General features: G+C 46.3%; 1 protein-coding gene across 1 annotated transcript; it reads left to right on the top strand.

Moving 5' to 3' along the window:
• Positions 1-1,700: 1,700 nt before the first annotated feature.
• On the top strand, positions 1,701-6,113 carry PHLDA1 (pleckstrin homology like domain family A member 1). The gene is made up of 2 exons (XM_061454743.1): positions 1,701-2,359; positions 2,522-6,113. Exon 1 carries the CDS (start codon positions 1,893-1,895, stop codon positions 2,352-2,354), a length of 462 nt encoding a protein of 153 aa, XP_061310727.1. The 5' UTR covers positions 1,701-1,892; the 3' UTR covers positions 2,355-2,359; positions 2,522-6,113.
• Positions 6,114-10,933: the final 4,820 nt, after the last annotated feature.

The following is a 10,933-nucleotide window of genomic DNA, read 5'->3' on the forward strand; positions in this document are numbered from 1 at the left end:
TGCAAAATTAAGTCTCTGTTCATGTGACACAGTCAGGAGCAAAGAGGTAGATGTAAAGTATATTAGATGAAAAGGCAAGGAGTTCTCCTGTCTTGTTCATGCTATGTGTGAGGCTCCTTCTATGTGCACCAGCAGCTGAAGGCACAGATATTTCCACTGGGGGATTTAGGCTCAAACGGTGAGGAGCTGCAGATCAAGACAATCATGAATGGTGTTCATATCTTTTGAAAATGAGCAGGGGCCTCTTAAAATAGGTGTAAGATGGTTGTGAAAATGGACTGGATGTCATAGTGTGTATAGTAAGCTTTAAGAATGACTTCTTCAGATAAATGGATGTTTCAGATATTAATCTTTTTTTTTTTTGTTCATCTTGTGGTTAGCAAGCTGTCTTTATTATGATTTGAGTGTCTTCCAGTTACCTCAGGAAAGGTAAACCAGCCAGATAAAATTAATTGCTGTTGCAGGCTTAATTGTTTGCCTCTCAACAACTTTTCAAAATTAACTTTGAACTTCAGGAGGAAAAGATTATAGGCGGAAACTCATTTTAGAATGTTATTGGAGATAAACTCCGTTAAAGCTATCATTAATACTGTTTGTTTTTTTTCTCCTAATGTGCTCCCACTGACCTATGCTACATGACCTGCTTCTTCGCTGCCAAAGAGGGCTGTGAGGAGGGTTTTTATTTTCATGGCCATGTTAAATAGATGTTTAAAACAAACCAATGCTCTTGGAGTATGAAACTTTAGCCTTCAGTTTACATTGGCATTGCTAGCCAAATTCAGTTACGTAGGCTTTTTGATTTACATCGAATACATCAAAGGACTTAAATATCTTAATGTTAACCTGAAGTCACTTTTCTATTCAAATAAATGAATTCAAAAGCTAATCTCAGGGAAGAATCCAAACAATAATCAAATGTGTGGCAACAAAGCAGAGAGTAACAAGGCAAATTGTCCTAGTTCTTTGCCAGCTTGGTTTTAGTTGTTTGGCGTTTTTTTCCTAGTCGTAAAGCTTCCAAGTACTGAGGTTCTAGTGATTCCTCTGGGAAGTGGTATGGATACTTGCTTTCCTTGGATATTACTCAAACTGCTGCAGCGAGTAAAGATTTATATACAGTAAACGCTGCTTCTCCCCAGCACAGTCGGGAGCCCTGAAAGAATAGGGCTAAAGCTGTTGTGCCAGGTTCTGTGTCAGGCTGTTTCCTTTGTTTAATGGAGCGATGATGGTTTAAATATCAGGGTGCCGCTGGTAACTGGCAACACGGTTTTATTGGACTTGAGTCAAAAGCACCCAGAAGGGGGGGTTCTTGCTGTTGTTCCCCGCGCCGGGGAGGGGGCAGGCTGAGGACATCAGTTCCGAGCACATGCTACTGGCACACGCTGGGGGAAGCACATGAGCGCTGCAGCGCTTCTGAATGGTTACATTAATCCCACTTTGAAGCCACCGGTAGCTAAGTAGAGCGGAACAGCAGTTTCCGCAGCACCTCCGCGCTCTGTCCTAGCCACCGCCCGGGGGACAAAAGGGCGGCTGGGCCGGGACCGCAGCAGGGCAGGGGGCAGCCCCTTGGCTCCGCACCCCTCCGCGGCCGGGCCGGGCTTCCCCGGTGCCGACGGGAGGAGCCGCCTTTTCCGCTGGGTGTCACTCTGGGGAGGGGAAGGCGCGTTCAAAAGCGGCGGGGAGGGAAAAGCCGCTGCCAGAGCCGTCCGCCCGGCACCGCGTCCGCCACGCCGCGGTACGGGCGGCAGCCGCTCCGCTCCCTGCGGGCCGGGGCGCTCCCGGCCCTCCGGCGCGGCGCCGGTGCGGGGCGGCGGGTCATCGGCTGGTGCCGGCTGCCCCCAGAGCACAGCCCCTGCGGGCGGAGGCCCTCGGCCCCGCCGGCTTATGCGAGGAGGATGCTGGAGAGCGGCTGCAAGGCGGTGAAGGAGGGCGTGCTGGAGAAGAGGAGCGACGGGCTCCTGCAGCTCTGGAAGAAGAAGCGCTGCATCCTCACCGAGGAGGGGCTACTCCTCACCCCCCCCAAGCAGCAGCCGCAGCAGCAGCCGCAGCAGCAACAGCCGCCGCTGCCGGCCGAGCCGACGGCCAAGATCAAGGAGCTGCACTTCTCCAACATGAAGACGGTGGACTGCGTGGAGCGGAAAGGCAAGTACGTGTACTTCACGGTGGTGATGGCCGAGGGGAAGGAGATCGACTTTCGGTGCGCGCAGGAGCAGGGCTGGAACGCGGCGATCACGCTGCAGATGGTGCAGTACAAGAACCGCCAGGCCATCCTCGCCGTCCGCTCCACCCGGCAGAAGCAGCAGCACCTGGCGCAGCCCCACGGACCGCGCCTCCGCAGCGCCTCCAACTCCGCCTAGACCAGGTACGGACCCGCAGCCTGCCACCCCTCCGAGCCCCGTGCCCCAGCGCGGTCGCAGCCCCGGCCCTGCAGAGCGGCCCCTGGGGCGGGGGGAGAGACCCAGCTCCCGGCGCCGGTTTTCCTCGGCTGACGGGCTGCCCTTTGCGCTGTGCTGTCTTATTGCAGGTGAAGTTAACGGAGCGCTTCGGGGAAGCGGGGCTGAGCGCGTTCGCCGCGGCCATACTTCAGGTGGTCAGAGACTGGGCACACGCCGGAGGTGCAGGTAGACTGGAGAGAGATGAGGCTCAACAACCTGGACCCCAGCTGCTGCTGTGCTGCTGCTTTGCCGCCCTCGGTGCCCAGAAGCATTTCAAATCTATTATTTATGAACCTTGGAAGGGATCCTTCGGTGCGATGGGATTTCTAGGAGACAGGATGTACTGTAACTTTATTTTAATGTATTTTTATTTTATTTATTAGGTTGTTTGGTTTTATTTCTTTTATTTTGTTGTTGTTGTTTCTAAAGGCTTATATTTGCAAGACATTTCTGAATGTAGGCTGTATCTGAAAAGCAAAGGAAAAAAAAATGTGTACGTTAGCACCATAAAAAGTTATGGCTGGTTTGGCCATGTGTAATTTGACAAAAGTTTTTCATTTTTACCTAAAATCCACTGTGTTATGCTAAGGTGGAAAATATGATGTGCGGTTTGGAATTTGGCTGAAACCCACACTGCGTACAGAAACTGTTTTCTGTAATGCAATTAGAGTCTGGGTTTAAAATTATTTTCTTTTAATACACTATGTGTGGCAGAAGATAACATTTATTCACGTTTGGTTATTAAAGAAAAATCATTGCTTGTCATCCCGAGATTAAAACCAATCTGTTTATAACGTATGAGCGGAGAGGAACCTGACCGTCTTCTTTTGTGGTACAGGAATCCCGGTTGGATTCCAGTTACCTGTTCCCTCCTAGGCAGGAGGGCAGGACCCGAGTGACATTTATGAACGTTTCATAGTGTCCATGGCTCTCTTTGCATGGTCGATGTGTAAGCGACCCAAGCTCTTGACCTGTGTTGAATTTTCATGGCGGTTTTTAAGCGTCTTGCATTAAAGTAGCCCCTAGTTTAAACCCCATTTTATGTATGCCTTAGTGTGCAAATGGATTCTTTTGGTCATGGTTTTCACAAGCTGGAAGTTGCTCTGTAGCTGAGATGAACCAGATGAGTTGTAGTGTTTAATGCTGTAGGATGTTGAGAGAGGTGTGCCGTCTTGCCTTGGAAAGTAGTGACGAAGCCATGAAGTTGGAAAACAAAAGGCTAATTGCACAGCTGGTGTGGCTTCCTCCTAACAGTCACTGGGAGCTTGGCTGTGGTGCTGGTGAGACTGGGTTGGTGCTGTTTGCCCAGTGCAGAGGAAGGAGCGGTTGCAGGTCTCTGTGCGTTCCAGGGCCTTCCAGGTGATGATGAGTGGCTTCATGCTGCTGTGTGCTGCTACAGCCCCGGTCCTCAGGAGGTTGGAAGCAGGACAGATCAATGTGGCCCGTTATATCTGGTTCAAGTTGCAGCCATGGGGCTATTTATTTTAACTAGTGTGGTGAGGAAAATGGCTTTTTGCCGCTTTACATGAATGTAAACAAAGTCTTCTGAAGCCACACATCCAGGAGTTTTCTGTTTGTGTAACTGAGGTGTAGCTTGACTGTAAAAGCCCCATATTCTTGGTTCAAGCTGTTTCTGTAAGTGTTTAAAGCAAAAGACTGGAGTGATGCTCAAAGGATGGTATTAGAATTGACTACAGCACGTAACAGTCCCTTCTTCTGCACTCTAAGCTGAAGCTCAGACCTGTAAGGAGGAAGTTGGGATCTCTTTTAGCCCTCTTCTTGTGTTCCTTGTCCCACGTGACCTAGACATGCAGAACACATTACAGTGCAGAATTAAAGCCCAACCTTGGTGGTTCTCAATGGTTGCTCCTAAGCTCTGGTTTTGATATGGCCCACAACAAGGTTGTGTGATGAGCTTGGGGTGGTAGATTACAGCTGTGCTAATGAAGTTGTTATTTTGAGACTAATTGAAATCGAAGGTGCCCCAGCATCCTTCTAGGATTACATTTGCTGTCTTGGCAATCATAATAGCCAATTTCCACGTCTCTGTACATCTGCCATTATCATTCTGCTAATGCTTGGATGTTAGAGCTGCAAGGGGATTCTCTAATGAGCTAGTCAAAGACTCACAAAATAGACTGTAATTTGTAATTTGGCTCCTCTCTTTAGAATCATTAATTACAGTTTGCTGAGTAACTAATCCACCTTTTCAGATACACAGACGTATTGCTGATATCTCACCTACTAAAATGCATTTTAGGCTACTGAAGGATAAATGTAGTTGATGAAAATTAGTTCCTATGTGATCAGGCGGATGTATTTCTCTAAAAGAGGAGGGTATTCCTCTCCTCAGTGGATGCAAGGCCCTGTATGCCACAAAAGTCTATGGGTCTAGTCTAAAGGTGAAATTTTACTGCTCTTCTGGAAGTATTTGTACTTTGAAAGATGACAATTTTCGTGTTATAACTGCCATTAAGGTTTGAGGAAACAGCTTTCACTTTGAGTTTACTGCTCTCTTTCACTGGTTCAAGGTCAATGTCCCACTTTTACCTTATGTTTTGTAAGTTGGTCTGAAGGATGCTCTCAAGACCACTTGGACTGATGTAGTTCAGCAGTATTTTGCTGGAAGTCCTTACCTGCTGTGTTACCTATTTAAAAACATTGGTGTCAGCCATCTGAGAGATGGTCCTGTCACGAAATCCACCTTGAACTGTTCCTATGCCTGCAGCCCAAGTGGAGGGATGGGTGTAAGAATCAACCCACCCTATCTTGTGCCTCCAGACTGTCTCCTGGAAACTGAATGGGAATAAATTGGTTGGGGTGCCCTGGGGACAGCTGGAATGTATGGCTCACGCTGTGTCTGTATAAAGAAGGCTGAATTGTCTGACATGGACAATCTGACAACTCTAAATCCCACCTTTTTTTTTTTTTCTTTTGACTTATAGTAATTTCAGACCACGAAATTGATGTTATAAATGAGGCAACTTTGGGCTTTTTTTTTGGCTTGCCTCTCTACTACGGCATAGTTTTCATTGGAACTACTGGGTTAAATACTGTATGTTACTGCCTTGTAAGCAATGGCTGTGAAAGTAGGTCTAGCAAATCACACTCCACCTTACTGGAGCTTTGCAAGTAGAGAAATCAGGTTGTCCTTCACCTTACAAAAAAAAAAGGGGGGGGGGGGAAGAAAAAGCCAACAGCAGGTGATAAATTCATCAGAGAATAAACAAAAATGCCAGCAAAACACACACAGGCAAATGCTTGGTATAAGATAGCACAAAAGTGTGGACATTCAGCTCATAAAGAGGTCAAAATTACATGTCTTAATTAAAAACAAAGTGTTTAAGGGACAAACTCAATAAGGAAATTCAAGCTGTGGTGACCAAGAACATTTCGGAACTGGGGGGAAAGGAAGATTGGGTGGATGTTGTCTCTGTGACATCCTGAAGTAATTCCTCTTTGTATTTAAGTTTCATGATATCAAATGCCAGCTTCTGAATTATAGCTGCAGTGATGTACCAAATGTTTTCTAGCACATCCTATTGTGAGCAGAAATACCAGTGTCGTCAAAAAAAAAAAGTGTGTAAATATGACTCATAAATGATTTCTGAGAGATGTGATTTATTTTTCATATTTTTCAAGATGCATTCCATTTCAAATAAAGAGGTATCTATTGAAAGAGCTCTCGATATGTTGGAGGAATGGTTTTTGGTGGGCTACCTGTTAAAGCCTTATCTAAGCTTTTCCAATGTCTTAAGCTCAATCTAAGAGCCTGAGAGGAACACTTTGAACCTACGTAGATTCCTTCTCAAGGAAAGATCCACTTAGATGCCCCATTAGTCTTTATACATAGCACAACCACGAGGCTCAGAGTCCTCAGTTTGGCTTCTGTGTGTGATGCATGAGCACCCACAGAGTCCTGCTAATGTCAGTAATACTGTGCTTGGCTTCACAGTCCACATACAAAACAGATCACTGGGACACAGACTTCAGGCTCACAATCTTTACCCATGAAGTCTTCCTCTGTGTCACATTAGGAACCTAAAATGAAGCATTAAGTGTGCTCTGTTGCTCTTTTTTTATGTATCTGAAGCACTGTGATTGAATTTCAAGTAACCTGAAAGTAATCCAGAATGAACACTTCCACCATTCAGTGTATCCTCCAACCTGTTCTCTTCTAGCATTGTGGGAAAAGAAATGAGGTATGACAAGAAAACTGTGTGATGACTTCTGCTGCTTTGGGGTCTCTGCAGAACTGCAGCCATTCAATTGCCTTGAACTCCCCTGGGATGAATTTTCATTGCAGCAGGTCCTCATTTTTAAGCATCTTCCAAATGTGTATTAACTTCAGCAGCACAGTGTGCATTGACCTAGACTTACTGGTGCTGCCTGCCTGTGCTGGAGGGATGTCAGTAACCTCTTCCATCAGAAAGCTATTGCTGTGCAAGTTTTCTTTTCAATAGTAAACATGCAAAATGTAGACATTTGAACTTAATATTTGATATGCAAATGATGACTTAAAGAGCTGACCTCTCAGAAGTGCTAGTTCTCAGCAGCTTTGAAAAGCCAATTGAGCATCTGTGGATTTGTCTGTTCAAGGGCCCAATGGTGCTTACAGCTTTTGGAGATGTCCCTTATGAGCTTTTAGTGACAGTGATAAATAACTGTCTCTTTAAGGGCATAAATATAATAGAGCACGAATTAAATAATTTGCAATGTCTGCTCCTGCGTCAATGGTGATATCTTCATAAAGGTGCATTAAAAACATGTTTCTCTGCTTTAATGGCCTTGAATGTCTACAGGGATGGCGCATCTATCACCTGCCTGGGCAACCCATTCCAGTATTTTGCCACCCTTGTTGTATGAAAGAAGACCAATCTAAATGTCATCTTTCCCCTCTGAAATGAAGTCCAGACCAGAACAGATTCTTTCAGTTTCATGGAATCCACAGCATAGCTGAAATGGAACGATTTTCTTTACAATTGCACCCAAATTGTAACTAAACCAAAGCCTTCGACTGCCTGTTTCTAGCCCAGGAACATCTCAGTCCTTCCTAGAAAACACCTAAATGACTTTCCTCACCTTCCTTTATTTATTTTAAATCAACTGTTAAGTCACTTATAAAAAGCTTATTTCCAGTTTATGAAGTTACAAACTACTGTGGGTGTTTGTGATGATGTTTGTTCTGTCTTTCCACGGGGGGATTGTTGATGTGTGAGGCGTAGGGACCCTGGAAACACCACACTGCTGTTACACATTGCTCACAGTGTTGCTTTGCACCTTGCCTGCTGAAGATGCACAGAGGAAAAGGCGGTGCCTTTGGTCCTGCTAAGAGCTGAACACCCTCAAGGTGTCCTGACACCCAAAGGACCTGGGAGCTGATTGGGACCTCACGATGAGGCTCAGCAACTTGTGGGGTCCTGGCCTACTGGTACACACTGAACGTACAAGGAAAGGGGCAGCAGCTCCTGGGAAATGAGGTTGTGTTGCTGGCTAGCGTCCACATGAAGCTTCTGCTCTGTGTCAACAGCCTGGTTTGACTGCAACACCTACAGGTTTTCCTTAGGATACTTGAAGGGAAAGCCAGAGGTGAGGCTTCTGTGCTTAAGTGCTTGGGATTATTTTATGTTAGGTTTTTAGGACAAAGCAGAGGCATTTACCCCAGTATAGACTCATCAAAGTCACTTTAAATAACCCAGTTTTACAGCTCTGCCAAGTAATTCTGTTAGACGTCTCTAGCAATGCCAGCCACCACTGACGGGAAAATGGTTGTTTGGATGGGAGCTTGATTTACCTTTTGTGTGAAATTGTGGTATGACAACAGTGTATTTTGCATAAACAAAGTTTTTATTGACCCTACTTCATAATATTTCTCTTGCAATAGTTTGTAGCCAGTCATAGTAGATTAACCAAGACAGTAAATGCATATAGAATGACTGTTACAGTGAAACATACAGTGCTCTGTGGTCAGCACAGTATTTTACACAAAACAATTTTCCCCATGTTTTGTAAAGCTTCCAGCAAGATGAGGAAATCACTGCTTTTGTTTTTAAGATCTTGTCAGTGTTTTGTAAATAATTCTGATATTTATGACTATACATATGGTTTTGATTATACCTTGCAGAGGCTCAAGGATTGGGTCATAACTCTTAAGGAGGGGATTATTTCATTAACGGTAATTTGTGTTGGGTTTTGTTGCTCAGCCTTCAGGATCTTTTGAACCTACTGCCATTTACAAAGGTAAAAGTACAGCATGTAGTAACAGCAGTGAGCCTGCAACTCAGAGAACAAATCCAGCCTGTTGGCTTGGGTGCCAGTGCCAGGGTCCTTTGAGGGAACGGCTCTCTGTGTTGCTGTGTGCTTTGGACCCAGGCCTGGGGATGATAACTGCCTGTACTGGCGATAGCACCTCTCTACAAGGCTCTCAGCCCACTTGTATATCATATCACTGTTTTGGAGAAGAGGAAACTCAGGAACAGAGAGCCCATGTTGCCTGCCCAAGGTCATGCCCTGGGAGAGGGACAGCAGCATTCCATCCATAGGCAGGGTCCCTGTTCCTGCATGAGAACACTGCCTCTTGCAGGAAAGGCTACTTCATTTTCTGGGTTTGGTACGGACCTCCCTTAGAGCCAACTGCAAATGCAGTGCCCAAGCCCCCTGCCTGTGCCACAGGTCCTTGGATGGAAACCCAAATGAGTGATTGTCCTGCCAGCTAAGTTCCAGCCTTAGATCATCATCATGGTGCAGCTACTTGCCTGGTGGAGATAAGACCAAGAAAAACCGTTTAGGTTTAATGTGCGATTTAGCAGAGTTTTGGGATGATTTAGGATTATTGAAACAGCTTCTGGTTTTTCCCAGCAGTAGGTGTTGTGCAAACAGCATACTAGAAGTGGAGGGATCTGTGAGTTGTCACCCATTTCTGGAACAATTAATCTCCTCTATTTACTGCGGATTACAAGGACAAAGAGAGGTTATCAGCTCTATAGTAACTTGAAAGGACTGTATAGATGTGAATGCGATGTTAATGCAGCTTTTCCAGCCTGCTAACTGCCTTACATGAAACTAAGGGGGAAGAAAAAGGGGAAGGGGGAATAATTTTCATCTACCATTCTGCTACCACTTGAGCAGTTCAGTCAGAAAGAAGGAGTTTTGAGAGAAATCCTTTTAGCCAGAAACACTTATCCCAATCATGGGGTTTTCTACCAGCAGAAAGACATGACTGATTCGCAGAGCTTTAGCAGCTCATAGACAACTGGTTTATCCTAACCCGCTGCTGAAAGGAGATGGAGCTGTGTGAGTGTATCACTGTGGGCTTTTGCAACAGCCCCTCTGTGGAGCTGGAAACCCCTCCGTGCTCTTTTCTGTGCCAGCAGTTACTGCAATATGCAGATGACCTTGCTTAGGGGCTTTTCTTGTGCAGAGATGAACAGGAGAAAAATTACTCTGTTGTTTTAGAAGTCAGCCTTGAAGTGGAAAAGCTATTTCTTTATTGTCTTTGTGGGGGCTGCCATTACTCTGAGCCTACTGTAGAGTGTGCTTCCAGCTGAGTTGGACGTGTACTGGCCACTTTTTTCGCTTTTATCATGATTGTTAATGTTTCCTGTTCCACTAAGCCACGTTTCCCTGGTACTCGTCCCGAGTGCTTGGCTCCTAAACAAAGTCACAGCTCTTGTCACAAGGCAGCAGGCTGCATGCTTATCCTTCACGCAAGTGATGACTGAGGGCTCAGCAGTAGGGAAGTAACGCTGACAGCTCTGCTCTTGGAAGGCAGATTGTCAGCATTCCTCACCAGGGCACCCGGCCGGCCTGGGAAAAGGCTATTGTTTGTGGGGGGAGGCTCTAAATTAGACTGACTGTCCTTCCAGAGCCAAGGAAGATGAAGACGGATGGTTGGCCAATATCCTTCTGAGCACAGGTAGAGTCTGCCCAGAAGCTGCAAAGCCTGAAGCAAGTGCTATGCTTCTCCATGTGCAAGCTGAGTGGCTGGGTGCAAAGAGAGAGGGGAATCTAATGGCTGAGAGGGCAGCAAGACATTATAAAATGCTGGTAATTATCAACAACAAGCCATTTCCTCCCCCCATTATTGCTGTTAGAGAAAAGGCAGTAGCTTACATCGAAGGGAGGAAGATGGCTCACTGGGTGGATATGTCTGGGATGAAACTGAGATCATTCCTGCAGCTAGTCTGTGGGCCCACTCCTGTGTTTAAGAATCAGCCCAGGGAGCAGCAGCTGCAGAGCAGCATTGAGCTGCCGCCCCAGGGAAGCTGCTGCAATCACTCCCAAACAATCTGGAAACTGTTCCCCCGTGTTTTCCTGAGGGCTTAAGCAGCTCGCAGTCATGGCCCACTGACATCTCCTGTTGTGAAACTGCAGCCATGGGGCGATCTGTTCCCTGCCATCCTCCCCATCATCCTTACTCACCAGGAGGGAGGCCAAGGAGGTGCCTCTGGAGTGACTCAGGGCAGGCATCAGGGAGGGCTCTGGGCTCGCCTCCCTGCTGC

This window comes from Pezoporus flaviventris, unplaced genomic scaffold (assembly GCF_033815535.1).
Source record: "Pezoporus flaviventris isolate CSIRO_AGI_PZ_B2104156 unplaced genomic scaffold, CSIRO_AGI_Pfla_v1 ptg000016l, whole genome shotgun sequence".
NCBI classification, from domain to species: domain Eukaryota; kingdom Metazoa; phylum Chordata; class Aves; order Psittaciformes; family Psittacidae; genus Pezoporus; species Pezoporus flaviventris.